Consider the following 19,590-nt stretch of genomic DNA (forward strand, 5'->3'; position numbering starts at 1 on the left):
GGTTAAAGGTTTTCATAATGAAGCATGTATCAGGCCACCAGGAATGGTCAGTTTTACATTTTATTCATCAAATTTCCCATGTAACACAAGCAGTCGGTCTGTACCAGTTCCAACTGCCTGGTCTTATGAAGGTGTAAAGGGTACATTGAACATTACAGTGCAGTACAGGCCCTTCGGCCCTCAATGTTGCTCCACCCTGTCATACTAATCTGAAGCCCCTCCCACCCACACTATTCCATGTACGTCCATTTGCCTGTCCAATGACGACTCAGATGCACTGAAACTTGGTGAATCTACTACCGATACAGGCAAAGCATTCCATACCCTTACTACTCTCTGAGTGAAGAAACTACCTCTGACATCTGTCTTACACCTATCTCCCCTCACTTTAAAGTTCTGTCCCCTCATGTTTGCCGTCCCTATACTTGGAAAAAGGCTCTCCCTGTCCACCCTATCTAACCCTCTGATTATCTTGTCTGTCTCTATTAAGTCACCTCTCAACCTTCTTCTCTCTAACGAGAAAAGCCTCAAGGCCCTCAGCCTTTCCTCCATACCAGGCAACATCCTAGTAAATCTCCTCTGCACTCTTTCCAAAGTTTCCACATCCTTCTCATAAAGCGGTGACCAGAACTGTACACAATACTCCAAGTGTGGCCGTACCAGAGCTTTGTACAGCTGCAGCATAACCTCCTGGTTCCGGAACTCAATCCCGCTTATTAATAAAGGCCAAAACACTGTATGTCTTCTTAACAACCCTGTCAATCTGGGAGGCAACTTTCAGGGATCTGTGTACATGGACACCGAGATCTCTCTGCTCATCTGCACTCCCAAGAACCCTACCATTAGCCCAGGACTTTGCATTCTGATTACTCCGGCCAAAGTGTATCACCTCACACTTGTCCACATTAAACTCCATTTGCCACCTCTCAGTCCAGCTCTGCATCCTATCTATGTCCCTCTGCAACCTACTACATCCTTTTACACTATCCACAACTCCACCAACCTTAGTGTCTTCCACAAATTTACTAACCCACCCTTCTCAGCCCTCATCCAGGTCATTTATAAAATTGGTGAACAGCAATGGACCCAACACCAACCCTTGCGGTACGCTACTAGTAACTGGACACCAAGCTGAACATGTTCCATCAACTACAACCCTCTGTTTTCTTTCAGCAAGCCAATTACTGTTCCAAACTGCTATGTCTCCCACAATCACATTCCTCCTCATTTTGTATAATAGCCTACTGTGGGGAACCTTATCGAATGCCTTGCTGAAGTCCATATACACGACATCAACCGGTTTACTCTCATCTACCTGTTTGGTCACTTTGTCAAAAAACTCAATAAGATTCGTTAGGCACGACCTACCCTTCACAAAACCGTGCTGACTGTCCCTGATCAGATTATTCTTTTCTAGATGGTTATAAATCCTATCTCTTATCACTTTTTCCAACACTTTATCAACAACTGAAGTGAGACTCACTGGTTTGTAATGACCAGGGTTGTCTCTACTACCCTTTTTGAACAAGGGAACCACATTTGCTATCCTCCAGTCCTCAGGCACTATTCCTGTAGACAATGATGATTTGAAGATTAATGCCAAAGGCTCGGCAATCTCTTCCCTTGCTTCCCTGAGGATCCTAGGATAGATCCCATCTGGCCCAGGGGACCTGTCTATTTTCACACTCTGCAGTATTTCTAATACCTCTTCCTTGTGAACCTCAATCTCTTCTCATCTAGATGCAAGTATCTCTGCATCTTCCTCACCAACATTTTCATTTTCTATAGTGAACACTGTCGAAAAATATTTATTTCGTGCTTCCCCTATCTCCTCTGACTCCACACACAACTTCCCACTATTATCCTTGATTGGCCCTAATTTAAGTCTCGTCATTCTTTTATTCCTGACATACCTATGGAAAGTCTGAGTGTTAACCCTGATCCTGTCCGCCAACAACTTCTCATGTCCCCTCCTGGCTCTTCTGAGCTCCCTTTTTAGGTCTTTCCTGACTTCCTTGTAACCCTCAAGCGCCCTAACTGAGTTTTCACATTTTGTCCTAACATAAGCTTTCTTCTTCTCCTTGACCAGGGATTCCACTTCCTTAGTAAACCACAGCTCACGCGTTCTATATCTTCCTCCCTGCCTGACAGGTACATACTTATCTAGGACACACAGGAGCTTTTCCTTGAATAAGCTCCACATTTTTAATGTGCCCATCCCCTGCAGTTTCCTTCCCCACTTTACGCTTCCCAAATCTTTCCTAATTGCATCATAATTTCCCTTCCCCCAGCTGTAACTCTTGCTCGGTGGTGTACACCTATCCCTTTCCATCAGTAAAGTAAACCTGATAGAATTGTGATCACTGTCTCCAAAGTGCTCACCCACTTCCAAATCCAACAGCTGGCCAGACTTGTTACCCAGTACTAAATCTAAAGTGGCTTCGCCCCTTGTAGGCCTGTCTACATACTGTGTCAGGAAGCCCTCCTGCACACACTGGACAAAAACTGACCCATCTGTAGTACTCATACTGTAGTGATCACAGTCAATATTTGGATAGTTGAAGTCCCCCAAGACAACGACCCTGCCTCTCTCACTCCTTTCCTCTACATCTCTGGGACTATTCGGAGGCCTATAGAAAACTCCCAGCATGGTGACTTCTCCTTTCCTGTTCCTAACCTCAGCCCATACTACCTCAGTTAATGAGTCCCCAAACATCCTTTCCACAACTGTAATATTGTCCCTGATCAACAATGCCACACCGCCCCCTCTTTTGACATCTTCTCTGTTCTTACTGAAACATCTGAATCCTGGAACCTGCAACAGCCATTCCTGTCCCTGCTCTATCCATGTCTCCGTAATGGCCACAACATCGAAGTCCCAGGTACCCACGCTGCCAGTTCACCCACTTTATTTCGGACGCTCCTCACATGGAAGTACACACACTTCAAACCAGGTTCTCGCTTGTCAGTGTCAGATACTTCACTTGGGAACTCCCTACTCTCATTCTCTTCTGTACCTGTCCTACAGTTTTGGTTCCCATCCCCCTGCTGTATTAGTTTAAATCCACATTAATAGCTTTAGCGGATTTCCCCCCCAGGATATTGGTACCCCTCTGGTTTAGATGAAGACCATCCTGCTTGTAGAGGTCCCACCTACCCCAGAAAGAGCTCCAATTATCCAAAAACCCGAAACCCTCCCTTCTGCACCATCCCTGTAGCCACGTGTTCAACCCCTTTCTCTCCCTATTCCTCACCTCACTGGCACATGGCACGGGCAGCAAACCAGAGAAAACAACTCTGTTTGTCCGAGCTCTAAGCTTCCATCCTAGCTCCCTGAATTTCTGCCTCAAGTCCCCATCTCTCTTCCGACCTATGTCACTGGTGCCAATGTGGACCATGACTTGGGGCTGCTCTCCCTCCCCCCGAAGAATCCCAAAAACACGATCAGAGGCTGTATCTTGAAGAGAGTTAATTGCTAGCAGAACTACCTAATACAGCACCAAGGTACCTTTATAGCATTGGGTCAAACTTCTAGATTAGTTAGGTTACCTGGAGATGACAAAACAAATTCAAATTTGGCCAATCCTTTGAAATCATGCCCCAAAATACCAATCTCCAATCAAGTTTGCTTTAGCGTTTTGACAATATTAGCACAAATGAAATGATCCAATGCTTCAGAATATTAAACCTGAAAAAAAAGTGAACATTTGGAGGAGAACTGCCAAGCCACCAACATACGCAGACTGCCCGGAGAATAACTCTCTTAAAGGTACATTACCCTTACTATCTTCATAACACCTCCCCACTGAAGAAAACAAATGAAAAAGTGTTTTATTTTCCTATTCTTTAAACCAATTACCTTAACGTTAATCAAAGTTCACCCTAACTTCCTCCTGAGGTTTGGTTGCTGTTTTGATAACAATTCAACTGTGACCAACCAATTTAGACCAAACACTCAGCCCTTCAAAGCCAATCGAATTTCAAATCTGATGATATTGACAGCCTGAAACCAATCCAACGATAGGAATTTCAGGTGGGATCCAGGGGGTAAAAACGATTGTTTTTGAACATCGAGGAGAAAGTGAATCAACAGCATTGAACAGCTCTGAAAGAAATCTCAGAACGCACCCATTATTAAAGGTACAAAGGAATTTTATACAAAGATACTCACAGTCAAAACAGCTCAGGGGGAAACAGCAGGATTAAAAGGATGGAAGTAAACAGCACATTCAGAAGAGCAGAAGGAAAGCAGCATACGCTACTGTATGGACTTTGAGAGATGGAATTAATTTAATGTTTCGTAATTGTGTTATTGAAGCAGCATTTTAATTGGATTGGGGTCAGATAGGGAAAAGGAGATTGGGTTTGTTCATCGTTTTAATTTAGTGTTCACTACTGAGTTAGAAGAATGAATGGTAATGTTTTTCTTTACAGAGTGGAAATCAGGGGGTTTCTTTCACTCAGATGTGGTGAAAGAGGCAAAGCTGGTGGGATTAGTGGAAGTAGTAAAGGGAACTTCAATAGAGGTCAAGGAGCTGCAGGAGAGTGCACAGAATACGCAGGGACTACGTGTTGAGTTAGTGCCTGATCTCAATGAAGTCTTCACCTCTGTGGGTAACGTTTACTCAGGAAGAACTGGGGGAGTACGGAAAGAAGTTGCAATTTCAAGAGATACAGGATCTGCTGAGTGTCTAATACTCAGAGATGAAAGTATTTGCACTCCTTCTGAACAGTTTTCTACAAGAGTGGTAATTCGTGGAATCAATGGACTGAAAATTTGCATTCCTCTGTGTAAGATCAGGTTGGAGGGCCAAATCAAGTTTGGGGAAGTGATAGCAAGCGTTACTGACAGATTGTTACTTCCAGGAATACAGTTTGTTCTTGGAAATAACCTAGTAGGATCCAAGGTGGGAGTGATACCCCTTGTGTGCAGAAGCTGAAGGAGGACCAGGGAACTGAGGTCTTTAAAAAATATATCTTGGATATTTTTCCAGACTGTGGAATAAAAAAGATAAGTTACAGTAAGAAGGAAGCACTAAAGAGAAAGATGAAGGAGTTGAGGTTCAGTTGGCTGACACCCTGTTTGATGTAATGGCGCAGGGAAACCCTGAACAGACAGAGGGTCAGGCAGAGGTGTTTAATCCTGAAAGAATAATGAAAGATGTCACGATAAAATATTTATATCATGATGCATACTCAGTAATGGAATCAGAATGTATTCCTGAGGGTTATTCTCTTAAGGAGAGAATCCAAAGGCGAAAATGGAGACCATGGCAGGTTAGTGCAGCGGAGTAGTGGGGAAGTGCACCAGATTGCGTTGCCAGTTGCATAGAGACAGGAAGTGCTTTGGCTAGCACATGAATTACTTGTAGGAGGTCACCTAGGTGTGAGGAAGATTCAGGCTAAGATACAAAACCATGTCTGTTGGCCTGGACAGCATAAGCATGTGGTTCAAGTTTGTTGTACATGTCATACATACCAAATGGTAGTTAAGCCATGGGCAGTAATAAGCCCAGCCCCTTTGTTAATAATTCCCACATTAGAAAAGCCTTTCTCAAGGGTTATGATTGATTGTGTAGGTCCCCTCCCTAAAATTAAAAGTGGGAACCAATATTTGCTAACCAAAATGGATGTGTCTGCCAGCTTTCTGGAGGCAATTCCATTATGGAGTGTTAAGGTTAAAAGGATGGTGAAGGAGTTGGTAGCTTTCTTTACCTGGTATGGGCTATCCAGGGAGATTCACTCAGACCAAGGGTCTAACATTACTGCTAAACTATTTGTGGAAGTCAGGGATAGTTTGGCACACAGCACTTTAAATCAAGTGTAGACCATCCTGCATCCCAGGGAGCATTGGAAAGGTAGCATCAGACCCTGAAGCCCATGTTAAGAGCTTACAACCAGGATTACCTGAATGATTGGACTAAAGGTATCCCATTCCTTTTGTTTGCCATTCGAGATGCCCAAATGAATCAACTCAGTCTTGATGCAGGAAAATGAAGATGGAATTGAACAGCCAATTGGCTATTTTTCAAAAAAAACTCAATATCCAACACAGAGAATGTTCCACCATTGAGAAAGATTTATTGAGTTTGAATTTACAACATTTTAATATTTTTGTGACGAATAATATTTCAGAGATGGTTGTGTATAAGGATCACAACTTTCTCACATTTTTGGAAAGATTTAAAAGATAAAAATATGAGACTATTTCATTAGAGTCTTATGTCACAGACTTTTAGTTAATAAATGATACATGTTGCGGCTCATACAATGTTATTGCAGACGTGTTATCACAGAATTAAAAGAAAATGGAAAGATAAGGTTGGACTACATCAATTCCAATGTTATATAAATGTGCAGAATTAGTATGAGGGGAATGATTTATATTAATTGCATATGTATTTAATAATAATAGCTTTAAGATACAGAAACAAAAATGAAGCCATCATTTCATTATGATAGTTCATTCTTTCTTGGCGGGGGCGGGCAGGAAGGTGTTACAATGAAAATGGTCATTTTAAGATAGAAAGTGTTTTCTGCATTTCGATCACAGCCACCGTTGCCAGTATAGAGAACAGCTGGGAGATGGACTGTTCCAGAATAGATCCATATAATAGTTGGCTATTCAACCGATACCTGAGTTTTTGTTGCTGTTTTGTCAACAATTCAAATGCAACCATTAATTTTACTTGTGCCCAGGATACCAAAACCAAACTGAATTTGAATTTATTGTATTGACAACATTGTACCAATGAGAGGGTACAATGTTGGGGAGTATAAAATACAAAGGGAGTTTGAAAATTGGTCAGAGGAACAGCCATAGAGTCAAAGAGCAAGTGACATCTGAAGAAAAAAGACATTGCTCTCAATGAAATCTCAGAAGGGAATATCTATTAAAAGTTCCTTTTCCTGTAAAAGCAGTTAGAAGTAAGAAGACGGCCCAGGGAGAAGACCACAGAATTGGAAGACTGGAAGGGAAACAGCTTACGGGACTGCATGGCCTTTGAGAGATTATATTAATGTAAAGTTTAATCATTTTGTTAATGGAAAAGCATAAAGTTCAGGTCAGCTAAGAGATACCGGTTAGTTCGGGGAAAGAGTATTCAATTTGTTCATAGTTTTGGTTAGTACTCACTATTAAAGTAAAACAAATTGTGATTTTGTGTGTTAGTTGTGACTTTTCTTAGATAAAGTAAATTGAAATTGAAGGTGGAGATGAATACGATGATATGCAGGATCCAGCTCCATGAGAACTTTCCACTTCTCTTTTGACTTCTTTCCTGAGGGAAGTTGGAAAGCAGTTTGCAGCTTATTCAGGTTCCATCTTTTTTTTTAGATTAGATTACTTAGATTAGATTACTTACAGTGTGGAAACAGGCCCTTCGGCCCAACCAGTCCACACCGACCCGCCGAAGCGCACCCACCCATACCCATACCCCTACATTTACCCCTGCATCTAACACTACGGGCAATTTAGCATGGCCAATTCACCTAACCTGCACATTTTTGGATTGTGGGAGGAAACCGGAGCACCCGGAGGAAACCCACGCAGACACGGGGAGAATGTGCAAACTCCACACAGTCAGTCGCCTGAGGCGGGAACTGAACCCGGGTCTCTGGCGTTGTGAGGCAGCAGTGCTAACCACTGTGCCACCGTGCCGCCCACTGGGGCTGTGACACAGCAACATTGACAGGAACATGACTCAGCCAGAACAGAACTGCAAACAGGTTGGGATATAAAAAGAGGAGATGTAGCAATATTGGTCAGACAGTAACGTAGCCCCTGAATTATATACACTTCCTGAATTCGAATCTGTATGGTTGAAGGTCAGAAACAGGAAGGAAGCAGTGACCTTGTTGGGTGTTTATTGTGGAGCCCCAAGTAGTGGGCAGGAAGTAGAAGAGAGCATTTCTAGGCAGATTATGGAAATTTGCAGGAGAAGAAGTGTTGTGATAAACGGTGATTTCAATAACTGAGGTAGACTGGGTAAAAGATAGAACATAGAAAAGTGCAGCACAGAACAGGCCCTTAGGCCTATGATGTTGTACCGAGGATTAATCCTAGTGTAAAATAAAATAACCTTACCTATGTATCCTTCAACTCACTGCCATCCGTGTGCATGTCCAGCAAGCACTTGAATGTCCCTAACGACTCCACTTCCACCACCATCGCTGGCAACGCATTCCATGCATTCACAACTCTCTGTGTAAAGAACATACCTCTGACGTCCTCTCTATACCTTCCTCCTAATATCTTAAAACTATGACTCCTCGTCCAAGTCAATCCTGTCCTGGGGAAAAGTCTCTGGCTATTGACTCTATCCAAGCCTCCCATTAACTTGTAAACCTTGATCAGGTCAGCTCTCTTCCTCATTCTCTCCAGAGAGAAAAGTCCAAGCTTCGTCAACCTCTCTTCATAAAGGATGACGATGAAAGAAAACATTTAGTCCAGAAGTAGATGGCTGTGCTTCATTGTCCTCAGAGTGTTGCTTGGGTTTTGGCTTAAAATAAACATCTAGGTTTCGCTGCTTTGGCATCTTTCTTCTTTGATGAAGTTTATGCCATGAACCGCTATCCTGCTGTGTTCTGCATCGTAGTCATTGTCTTCCCTAAGCTGCACTGTTTCTCAACTTCCCTCAGGATGGAAGACAAAAGGGAAGTGGAACATTCTCATGGGGCTGGATCCTGGTCTTCATCGCCTTCATCTCCAGCTTGAACTTCCCCTGCAGCAACAAGTCATAGAGTCATAAAGGCATAGAGACTGAAACAGCACAGAAACAGATTCTTTGGTTCAATGCGTCCGTGCTGACCAGATATACTAACCTAATCTAATCCCATTTGCCAGCACTTGGCCTGTATCCCTCTACCCTTCCTATTCATTTGTCCATCCAGATGTCTTATAAATGTTGTAATTGTATCAGCCTCCATCACTTCCTCTGGCAGCTCATTCCACACGCGCACCACCCCCATGTCAAAAGGTTGCCCCTTACGTTCCTTTTAAGTCTTTGCCCTCTCACCCTTAACCAATGCCCTCTCGTTCTGTACTCCCCCAGCCCAGGTAAAAGACCTTGTATATTTATCCCATCCATGTTCCTCAACTCTGACATTCCAGGGAAAACAGTCCCAGCTTATTCTGCCCCGCCCTCTAGTTCAAATCCTCCAACCTTAGTGTCACAAAACTGGTGCTTTTTCTAAAAGCTGTTCCTTTTCTCAAGGATACTGTGTCATTGATTTTCTCAGAGGGGTGTAAAACAGTCCGAGCTCTGAATTGGCTGTGTTATTCCAGAGATTATAAGAGTTTTGGGAGGCCATTTGTTTAATACGTAAACATATGAGACTTTAGGCCACAGCTTTCATGTTTACGAAGTAACCTGCGTAATGAAATGGGAGTGGTCAGTCCTAAAATCTGAAGTGTTTTTCGAGTCAGTTTTGCAGAGGCCTGGGTGGAAACAGGCTGCTCGACTCTCTCTCTCTCCTTCTGCCCTCTAACTTCGACCTGTCAGCCTTTGTTTCATTTTTACTCTGTGTTCAAAGGGGTTTGTTTCTGCTTTGCACCGTAATTTTAATTTTTTTTTTCTTTTTTAAAACCTGATAGTCAACGTCGCTAATATACCCCAGATAATTTTCACTGTGCACTTACATAAACAAATTGCAAAGTTACGGTCTGGGCTACCAGCTTAAGAATGTTGTGAGTGGCCTGGCCTAGTCCTTAACACATGGTAACATCCTCGGAAATCTTTTCTGATCCTTTCACGTTTCACAACATCCTTCCGATAGGAAGAAGACCAGAACTGCACACAGTATTCCAAAAGTGGCCTAACCAATGTCATGTACAGCCACAACATGACCTCCCAACTCCTGTACTCAATGCTCTGACCAGTAAAGGAAAGCATACCAAACACCTTTTCCGCTATCCAATGTACCTGCGACTCTCAAGGAACTATGAACCTGAACGCCAAGTCCCCTTTGTTCAGCAACACAGTCCAGGACCTTACCATGAAGTGTATAATTCATACACAGGTTTGTTTTCCCAAAATGCAGCACCTCACATGTATCTAAGTTAAACTCCATCTGCCACTCCTCAGTCCATTGGCCCATCTGATCAAGATCCCATTTGGCTCTGAGGTAACCTTCTTTGTTGTCCACTACACCTCCAATTTTGATGTCATCTGCATACTTATTAACTATACCTCCTCGGTTTACATCCAAATCATGTATATAAATCACAAAAGACAGCTGTCCCAACACATCATTGGTCATAGGTCTCCAGTCTGAAAAGCAACCCTCCACCACCACCCTCTTCTTCTACCTTTGAGCCAGTCCTACATCCAAATGGCTGGTTCTCCCTGTATTCCATAAGATCTAACCTTGATAACCAATCTCTAATAAGGAGCCTTGTCGAATGCTTCACTGAAGTCCATATAGATCACGTCCACTACTCTGCCCTCTTTGTTACTTCTTCAAAACCTCAATCAATTTCATGAGACATGGTTTCCCATGCACAAAGCCATGCTGACTATCTCTAATCAGTCCTTGCCTTTCTGAATACATGTAAATTCTGTCCCTCAAGATACCCTCCAACAACTTTCCCAATGTCGGGCTCATCGGTCTATAGTTCCCTGAATTCTCCTTACCACCTTTCTTAAGTAGTGGCACCACATTAGCCAACCTCCAGTCTTCCACCACCTCACCTGTGACTATCGATGATAATAATATCTCAGCAAGGGGCCTTCCCTAATTTCCCACAGAGTTCTAAGGTACACCTGATCAGGTCCTGGGGATTTATCCACTTTTTTTGCATTTCAAGACATCCAGTACTTACTCCTCTGTAATATGGACATTTTTCAAGATATCACCATCTATTTCCCCACATTCCATGTCTTCCATGGTCTTCTGCGCGGTAAACCCTGGTGCAAAATACTCTTTTAGTATCTCACCCTGTCTCCTGCGACTCCACACATAGGCTGCCTTGCTGATTTTTGAGGAGCCCTGTTCTCTCCTTAGTTACCCTTTTGTCTTTAACACATTCATAAAAACCCTTTGGATTCTCCTTTACCCTATTTGCCAAAGCTATCTCATGTCCCCTTTTTGCCCATCTGAATTCCCTCTGAATTATACTCCTGCTGCCTTTATACTCTTCCAAGGATTCATTCGATCTCTTCCAGTCTATAAATCCGCTGTGGAGAAGTCTTCACAATGGGATTCACAGAGCTCCTCGACATCCTCTGCCTCCACCTCTTCAAATCCAACTTGCTTTGTCAGAGCGACACAATACCCATTGATTGTTGAAGCCCCTCTGATGGTTCAATGCCTTTAAAATCATGGAGTAAATCTGGGGGAAGCTTCTACCAAAGTGCATGCAGGCAGTGCTTACTGACATCACCCCAGACCTCCACCATGGTGTCAATAGCATTCTTAATGTTAAAGCTCCTCCAAAGGTGTCCCTAATACTGGCCATGAGGGACGAACTGTATACTGTCCTCATGATCCCCCTCAGTAGCTGCAATCAGCTTCCAGAATGCGTGCCTTATCTAATAAGCTTTAAAAGCTGCTATTGCATCCTGGCCCATGGGTTGAATGAGAGAGGTTGTGTTCGGAGGTAGGAATAAAACATTGATGTTTTCAGAAAGCTCACCGGTGGTGGGAGGGTGGCTTGGTGCATTGTCCAGAATGAGGAGAACCTTGAAATCCAAATCCCTTCCCCTGCAATCGTTTCTAAACTTCACCCTCAAAGACATCAACAATACGGAAAGAGAAAATGTGCCCCGGCATCCAACCACTTTTGCTTGATCTGAAGTAAACATCAAGACTGGATTTAAGGGAACCGGGGATGGAATCGCCTGATAGCCAAAAGGTGTTCGCCTTTTTAAAAAAATCATTCCCCAATTCACCAATCACGTTGCAGCCAAGTTATGTTGGTGAAACGTGCGATGTAACAGAATTACCTGTGTCTAAAGCAGTTGTACCCTGGATGACTGAGGATATTAATAAGAAAATAAGGAAGATCAATGGAGCATATGAGGAGAAAGTGAGGTCTGCAGATGCTGGAGATCAAAGTTGAAACTTTATTGCTGGAACAGCACAGCAGGTCAGGCAGCATCCAGGGAACAGGAGATTCAACGTTTCGAGCACAGGCCCTTCTTCAGGAATGAGCAGAGAGTGTTCAGCAGGAGAAGATAAAAGGTAGGGAGGAGGGACTTGGAGGAGGGGCGTTGGAAATGTGATAGGTGGAAAGAGGTCAAGGTGAGGGTGATAGGTCAGAGTCGGATGGAGGCGGAGAGGTCAAGAAGAAGACTGCAGGTCAGGAAGGCGGTGCCGGGCTGGAGGGATTCGGCTGAGACAAGGTGGGGGGAGGGGGGATGAAGAAACTGGTGAAGTCCAAGTTCATCCCCTGTGGTTGGAGGGTTCCCAGTCGGAAGATAAGACGCTCCTCCTCCGACCGTCGCGTTGTTGTGGTTTGGCGGTGGCTGAGTCCAATGACCTGCATATCCTCGGTGGAGTGGGAGGGGGAATTGAAATGCTGTGTTACAGGGTGGTTGGGTTGGTTCATCCGGGTGGCCCAGAGGTGCTCTCTGAATCGCTCCGAAAGTAGGCGGCCTGTCTCCCCAATATAGAGGAGGCCACACCGGCTGCAGCGGATGCAGTAGATGATGTGGGTGGAGGTGCAGGTGAATCTGTGGCGGATATGGAAGTTTCCTTTGGGGCCTTGGAGAGAAGTGAGGGGGGAGGTGTGGGCGCAAGTGTTGCACCTCCTGCGGTTGCAAGGGAAGGTGCTGGGAGTGGAGGTTGGGTCGGTGGGGGGTGTGGATCTGACAAGGGAGTCGCGGAGGGAGTGGTCTCTACGGAAAGCTGATAGGGGAGGGGAGGGAAATATATCCTTGGTGCTGGGGTCTGTTTGGAGGTGGCGGAAGTGACGGCGGATGATGCGCTGTACATGGAGATTGGTGGGGTGGTAGGTGAGGACCAGTGGGGTTCTGTCCTGGTGGCGGTTGGAGGGGCGGGGCTCAAGGGCGGAGGAGCGGGAAGTAGAGGAGATGCGGTGGAGGGCACCGTCGACCACGTCGGGGGGGAAATTGCGGTCCTTGAAGAAGGAGGCCATCTGTGTTGTACGTATTTTGAACTGGTCCTCCTGGGAGCAGATGCGGCGGAGACGAAGGAATTGGGAGAATGGGATGGCGTTTTTACAGGGGGCAGGATGGGAGGAGGTGTAGTCCAGGTAGCTGTGGGAGTCGGTTGGTTTGTAGTAGATGTCCGTGTTGATTCGGTCGCCTGAGATAGAAACAGAAAGGTCTAGGAAGGGGAGGGAGGAGTCCGAGACTGTCCAGGTGAATTTGAGGTCGGGGTGGAAGGTGTTAGTGTAGTGGATGAACTGTTCAACCTCCTCGTGGGAGCACGAGGTAGCGCCGATATAGCCATGGGCACCTGCATGGGCCCCAGCTATGCCTGCCTCTTCGTAGGGTATGTGGAACAATCCATCTTCCGCAACTACACTGGCCCCACCCCCCATCTTTTCCTTCGCTACATTGATGACTGTATCGGCTACCTGGTGGCCATGGCAGCAGTGAACTTACTGCTCATGATCATTGATCTGATATTGAGACACATTCCAATTATTTATAAAACTGAATTGACATTTCTGAAGACCGTCCCCGTGTGTAACATCCACGCCATCCTGGTTTTTACAGCTATGGACTGCTCTGTCTGGTTCACTGTCGCTTTCACCTTTGATCGATTTGTGGCCATTTGTTGTCAAAAGATGAAAGGCTACAATTGCACTGAGAAAACAGCAGCCATGGGTCTGGGAACAATAACTGTGCTCAGCTGTTTAATGATCATTTCCTGGTATTTAATGATAACACCTTGTATAAGCTGAGGTATAAGCAGTGTCAGCCCTGGTTTTGTTTGGCAAATGAATATGTTATGTTGTCTCCAGTCTGGGGATCGATTGAGCTGATCCACTACATTCTGACCCCAGCACTCCCATTTGTTCTGATTCTGCTGCTCAATACTCTCACTGGGAGGTACATTTTAGTGGCCAGCAGAGCCCGCAGGAGACAAACGTTGGCCCCTATAGACACTGTGCATCACTCCTTATATTGAATAAGAGTCATATAAAATGGAAACAGACCCTTCAGTCTAACTCATCCACGCCAACCATCTTCCCAAGCTAAACTATTCCCACCTGCCCGCACTTGGCTCATATCCCTCCAAACCTTTCATATTCATGTACATATCGGAGTGTCTTTTAACCCTTGTAACGGTACCTCCACCCACTGCTGTCTCTGGCAGTTCATTCCACACATGAACCACGCTCTGTGTAAAAAAGTTACCCCTCATGTCCTTTTGAAATCTTTCTCCTCACACCTTAAAAGGATGCCCCCTAATTTTGATCTCCCCCCAAGAAAAGTCCATTGTCATTCACCTTGTCTAGGTCCCTCATGATTTTATAAACCTCAGTAACGTCACGCATCAACCTCCTGTGCTCCAGTGAAGAAAGGTCTCCGTCTCTCCAGTCTACTTTGATATCTCAAACACTCCATTCCCGGCAACACCCTGGTAAATCATTACTGAACCCTCTCCAGTTTAACAATATCCTTCCTGCAACAAGGCAACAGGAACTGCACACAGTCCTCCAGAAGGGACCTCACCAACATCCTGTACACAATCAATATAACGTCCCACACTCAGCAGCAGATATCCCTGTGCAAAGATCCTGAACTGCACTTAAAATAATCCAGCAAATATCTCTATAATTGTCAACACGGATGAAACTTTACGTGATTACAGTGCATAACAAAAAGCAAAATTATGATATAAAATGGCGACAGCAAATGTTACTGAAATCATTGCAGCAAATATTGTTTAACATGCTCACAACAAAGAACATTTAAACTGCTCATTCTGTGTAATATTTAAAAGACAGGATGACAGTCACTGATGTGACCCCATTTGAAATCGCTCCTTCCTTCTCAGAGGCAATTCAGCATCAGCAGCAAATGCTGACTTTCCCGATGATACCCACATTGTGTGAATGAATGTGTAAACATTCTTGAAGAATTGACACAGATAAAAACTGATATAAGGCATCATAGTGATATTCAGCTTCATGTTTTAAACTTCGTGTACCACAAATAATAACTGATAAAATAAGAGCAAGTACTTGGTGAAATATTATTTGATAGTCATTTGATATTACAGAACTTGAGCATTGCTGGAAAAGACATTTTGTCAGAGCTTATGTTTTACACACATTCGGATAATTTGCAAGGATACAGTTGAACAGGAACATTTATACTCTACAAGGGAAGAGTGCTGATTGCTTGGCAAGTAGACTCGAATGGAGACATTGCTGTCAAAATGCACCAATCACTGATGATTGATCGTTGACCCCCGGGGTTTGTTTAAATTTTAAACCAAGTAGTTTGACTCTGATTAATTACAGCATTGCTCTATCAATAAAGAGACTGGGAATGGCTGTGTGCTTTTTGCTGAATTCGAACAGAGTTAATGAATGTTTCTACTCTTTTCATCTGCAAAGAACAGGTTTCTGTGTATTCAACTTTGTATCTTCCAGTATGCACAAGTATCTGATACTGTGAGCCCAATTGACAATCCTAACTTACATATAAACATATGAAATTGGAGCAAATATAGACTATTTGGCTCCTCAAGTCTATCTGTGTGCGTATGTGCAATGTTAAGTCCCACTAATGTCCCACCAAACTTCTAACTTAACATCAATGTATCTGTTTTATGGGATGGTGTTCAGTTAAAAAAAAGATAAGCACTGCAGACGCTGGAAATCAGAAACAAAAGCAGAAATGGCTGGAAAAAACTCAGCAGGTCTGGCTGCATCTGTGGGGTGAAAACAGAATCATCGTTTTGGGTGAATGACCATTCTTAAAAACTGATTGCTGATGACAAAAGGTTGATATTTATGCTGAAGGTGGGCTGGGTAGGGAGCTGTGATAGGGCCCATGGAGGGAGAGAGAGAGAGAGAGAGAGAGAGAGAGAGAGAGAGACAGAGAGAGAAAGCAATCAAAGCTCTGTTAAAAGTCAGTCTGGGAGAGTGGATAGCTGCTAATGGGGATCATGACAGGCTGACACTGGGTTGCATGTGGTCGTATCCTGTTGGGAAGCGATGCCAAAGAGGATCAGCCAAAGACTGCTCCAAACCTTGCTTTCGTGTGGGCCAGTCACCCATTTACCCAGCTCAGTTTGGAGGCAATGTCAATGATACTCCGGCTTCCCCAGTGAGATACAACATTTTCATACTTTTCATGTTGCAATAATTACAAGCAACGCTGATGTCAGTGTTCCTTCCCCCTTAATCTATACTTCCAATCCTGTGAAACACCTGATCAATGATGGACATCTCAATGGACAGCCTTAGGTTCACAAGATCTCAAGATATTTACCGGACATCGTTATCATCAGGCTTTGGATTCTCACATCATACCCCATTGATCTACATTCCAAAGTTAACGGTTATAGTCTTTCTCAGACATGTCCCAGACTTGCATATCTCAAAGGGCGCCTCGAGTTCTGTTATTTATTGTAGTCATTGACATCCTTATTAAGTTCTGTTCCTCATCTTGTATTTCCCCCGAGCTTCACCACCAGAGATACAAAGAAATGTTAGTTCCTACTAATTGCTGTAAGATTCATAATCTTAGTTCTAGTATACATTTAGTTAGATGTGAAGTTGTATGTTCTCACCTGTTGCTAGAATTCCTTCGCTAATACATGTTGAGCAGTTTCTTTCTCTCCATGTTATCATTGCCTATCACTTAAGCACCTTTTAAATTCTGCTATACAGTTTACTAACCTGATTACTTGACAAACAAAAGGATATTATTTCTTATTAATTGTTCTAAAGGTTGTGCTATCATTTCCAATAAAGTTATTTGGTGAAACGTAGTGCTGGAATTCTTTCGCCATTGGGTTGTGAGCAGTTTCTGACCCATTTGATCTTGGATGGTCCAAGAAACATGGCCCCTCTCTCTTACAGCGGCACTATAGCTCATTCTAGTCACATCCTGTCATCTGGGAAGGAAGTTACTGCCCCTACTCTAAATATTTCAACTCTAACTCTTTTACCTAAGAAGGCAACATTTATGTCATTAATAAGACGACAAACTCAATCACACTCCATCAATGTGGGGTCATGTTTTTCTTTCTTATGTTTGTGAAAATCTTCAAGCTCTCTCTTACAGATATCTGCAGTTGTTATGTTTCCAGAACTCCCTGCAAGTTAATTTGTAAGATTCTTTGTTTAGCACAGACCCTGTTACCTTGGGTTATCTCTGTGCTATGCTATGACCTCACTTTAATGATGGACCAGGCAAGCTAACTATGCTATTGCAGCCATAATTATAACGACGGACAGACATTTTGTGCCATCTCTGACAATGGGATGCCTGAACAAAAATACAGCCCATGTGATGACAGAGCCCAATGTGTTGGGTGTTTGGATAAGGACATTGGAGAAAATGCTCAAGTCCGAAAGTTGTTGAACTCAATACAGAGTCCAGAAATCTGCAGGGTCCCCAAGCAGAAATGTGTTCTCCCAGTTCACACTGAGCTTCAGTGGAGCACCGAAGCAAGCCCAGGATACACATATTGGCCAGGGAAATGCGGTGGTGTGTACAAGTGGCAGAAAGCGCAGGACCATTTCTGTGGACAGCATGTAGGTGTTGTGTGAAGTTGTGAACCAGCCCACGCTTCATCTCCCCAGTGTAGAGGAGACCACATTGTGAGTAGTGAATATAATAGGCTAGATTGAGTGAAGTGCTGCTTCACATTGAAGGTAGGTATGGGGCTTTGGAGAGTGAGGACGGAGGGAGTAAATGGACTAGTGTTGCAGGGGAAGGTGTCATGTGGGTGTGGGGAAGTTTTGGGAAAGGAGGAGGGTTTGTCCCTGTGGAAGGCTGAGAAGGGAGAGAAAGGGAAAAAGTATCTGGCGGTGGTATCTGCTAGAGGGGGTGGAAATGGCAGCTAATGATCCTCTGGCTGTGGATGCTGGATGGGCAGTCGGTGAGGACAAGGGGGTCTCTAGCAGTGTTGTGGGAGGTTGTGTCATATCCTCTAAGAATTCAATAAGGATTGTGAGGCAAGACCTGCCCCTCACAAAGCCATGCTGACTATCTCTAATCAAGCTATGCTTTTCCAAATAATCATAAGTCCTATCTCTCAGAATCCTCTCCAATAATTTGGCTACTACCAACATAAGACTGACTGGTCTGTAATTCCCAGGATTATCCCTAGTCTCTTTCTTCAACAAGGAAACAACATTTGCCACTTTCCAATCATCTGGTACTACCCCAGTGGTCAGTGAGGATGCAAAGATCATCACCAAATGCGCAGCAATCTCTTCCCTCACTTCCAGTAGTAACCTTGGGTATATCCCATCCGGCCAAGGGACTTATCTATTTCAAAATTTCCGGTACATCCTCCTTCTTAACATCAACCTGTTTGAGCGTATCAGCCTGTTTCACGCTGTCCTCACAAACAACAAGGTCCCTCTTGCTAGCGAATACTGAAGCAAAGTATTCATTAAGGACAACCCCTACCTCCTCCGACTCCAGGCACAAGTTCCCTGCACGATCCTTGATTGGCCCTGCGCTCACTCTGACCATCCTCTTGCTCCTCACATAAGTGTAGAATTCCTTGGGATTTTCCTTAATTGTACCCAACAAGGCTTTTTCATGCCCCCCTCTCGCTCTCCTAAGCCAATTCTTCAGGTCCTTCCTGGCTACCTTGTAACCTTCTAGAGCCCTGTCTGACCCTTCCTTCCTTTACCTTCAGTAAGCTTCCTTATTCCTCTTGATAGATGCTACACATTGCTTGCCATCCAAGGTTCCTTCTCCCTACCATCCCTTCCTTGCCTCAACTGGACAAACCTATCCAGCACTTGCAGCAAGTGCTCCCTAAATGACCTCCATATTTCTGTCATGCATTTCCTGAGAATATCTGCTCCCAATTTCTGTTCCACAGTCTCTGCCTAATAGCATTGTAATTTCCCCCTCCCCTAATTAAATGCTTTCCCATACTGTCTGCTCCTATCCCGTTCCATGTCTATAGTAAAGGTCAGGGAGATGTGATCACTATCACCCAAATGGTCTCCTACCGAGAGATCTGACACCTGGCATGGTTCGTTGCTAAGCACCAAATCCAACATGGCCTCCCCTCTAGTTAGCTTATCTACATACTGCATCAGGAACCCTTCCTGAACATACCTGACAAAAACTGCTCCAACAAAATTATTTGAACTAAGTACATTCCATCAATATTAGGGAAGTTATAGTTACCCATGACAACAGCCCTGTTACTTCTGCACCTTTCCAGAATTTGCCTCCCAATCTGCTCCTCCGTGTTCTGTTGCTATTGAGGAGCCTGTAGAAAACTCCCGAGAAAGTGACTGCTCCTTTCTGGTTTCTGACTTTTTCATTCATCCAAACTCAATAGACCAACTCTCCTCGAAGGCCTCCCTTTCTGTAGCTGCGATACTATCCTTGATTAGTAATGCTACTCCATCACCCACTTTACCTCCAATTCCTTTTGAAATATCTAATCCCCGGAACATCCAAC

The 19,590-nt window shown here is 44.1% G+C and overlaps 1 protein-coding gene across 1 annotated transcript in view; it reads left to right on the plus strand.

Annotated features, from left to right (window-relative positions):
* The first annotated feature begins 24 nt into the window (after nucleotides 1–24).
* Nucleotides 25–19,590, plus strand: part of LOC148148644 (putative G protein-coupled receptor 139) — a 39,316-nt gene continuing 19,750 nt past the window's right edge. Inside the window, exons 1-2 of the mRNA XM_087992361.1 lie at nucleotides 25–46; nucleotides 4,435–4,614. Coding sequence (XP_087848487.1) covers nucleotides 25–46; nucleotides 4,435–4,614 — 202 coding nt within the window. The remainder of the gene's footprint in view (nucleotides 47–4,434; nucleotides 4,615–19,590) is intronic.

The sequence above is a fragment of the Chiloscyllium plagiosum genome, unplaced genomic scaffold (genome assembly GCF_037043375.1).
Source record: "Chiloscyllium plagiosum isolate Xiang-an unplaced genomic scaffold, Cpla_swu_hap1 HiC_scaffold_12, whole genome shotgun sequence".
Classification (NCBI taxonomy): domain Eukaryota; kingdom Metazoa; phylum Chordata; class Chondrichthyes; order Orectolobiformes; family Hemiscylliidae; genus Chiloscyllium; species Chiloscyllium plagiosum.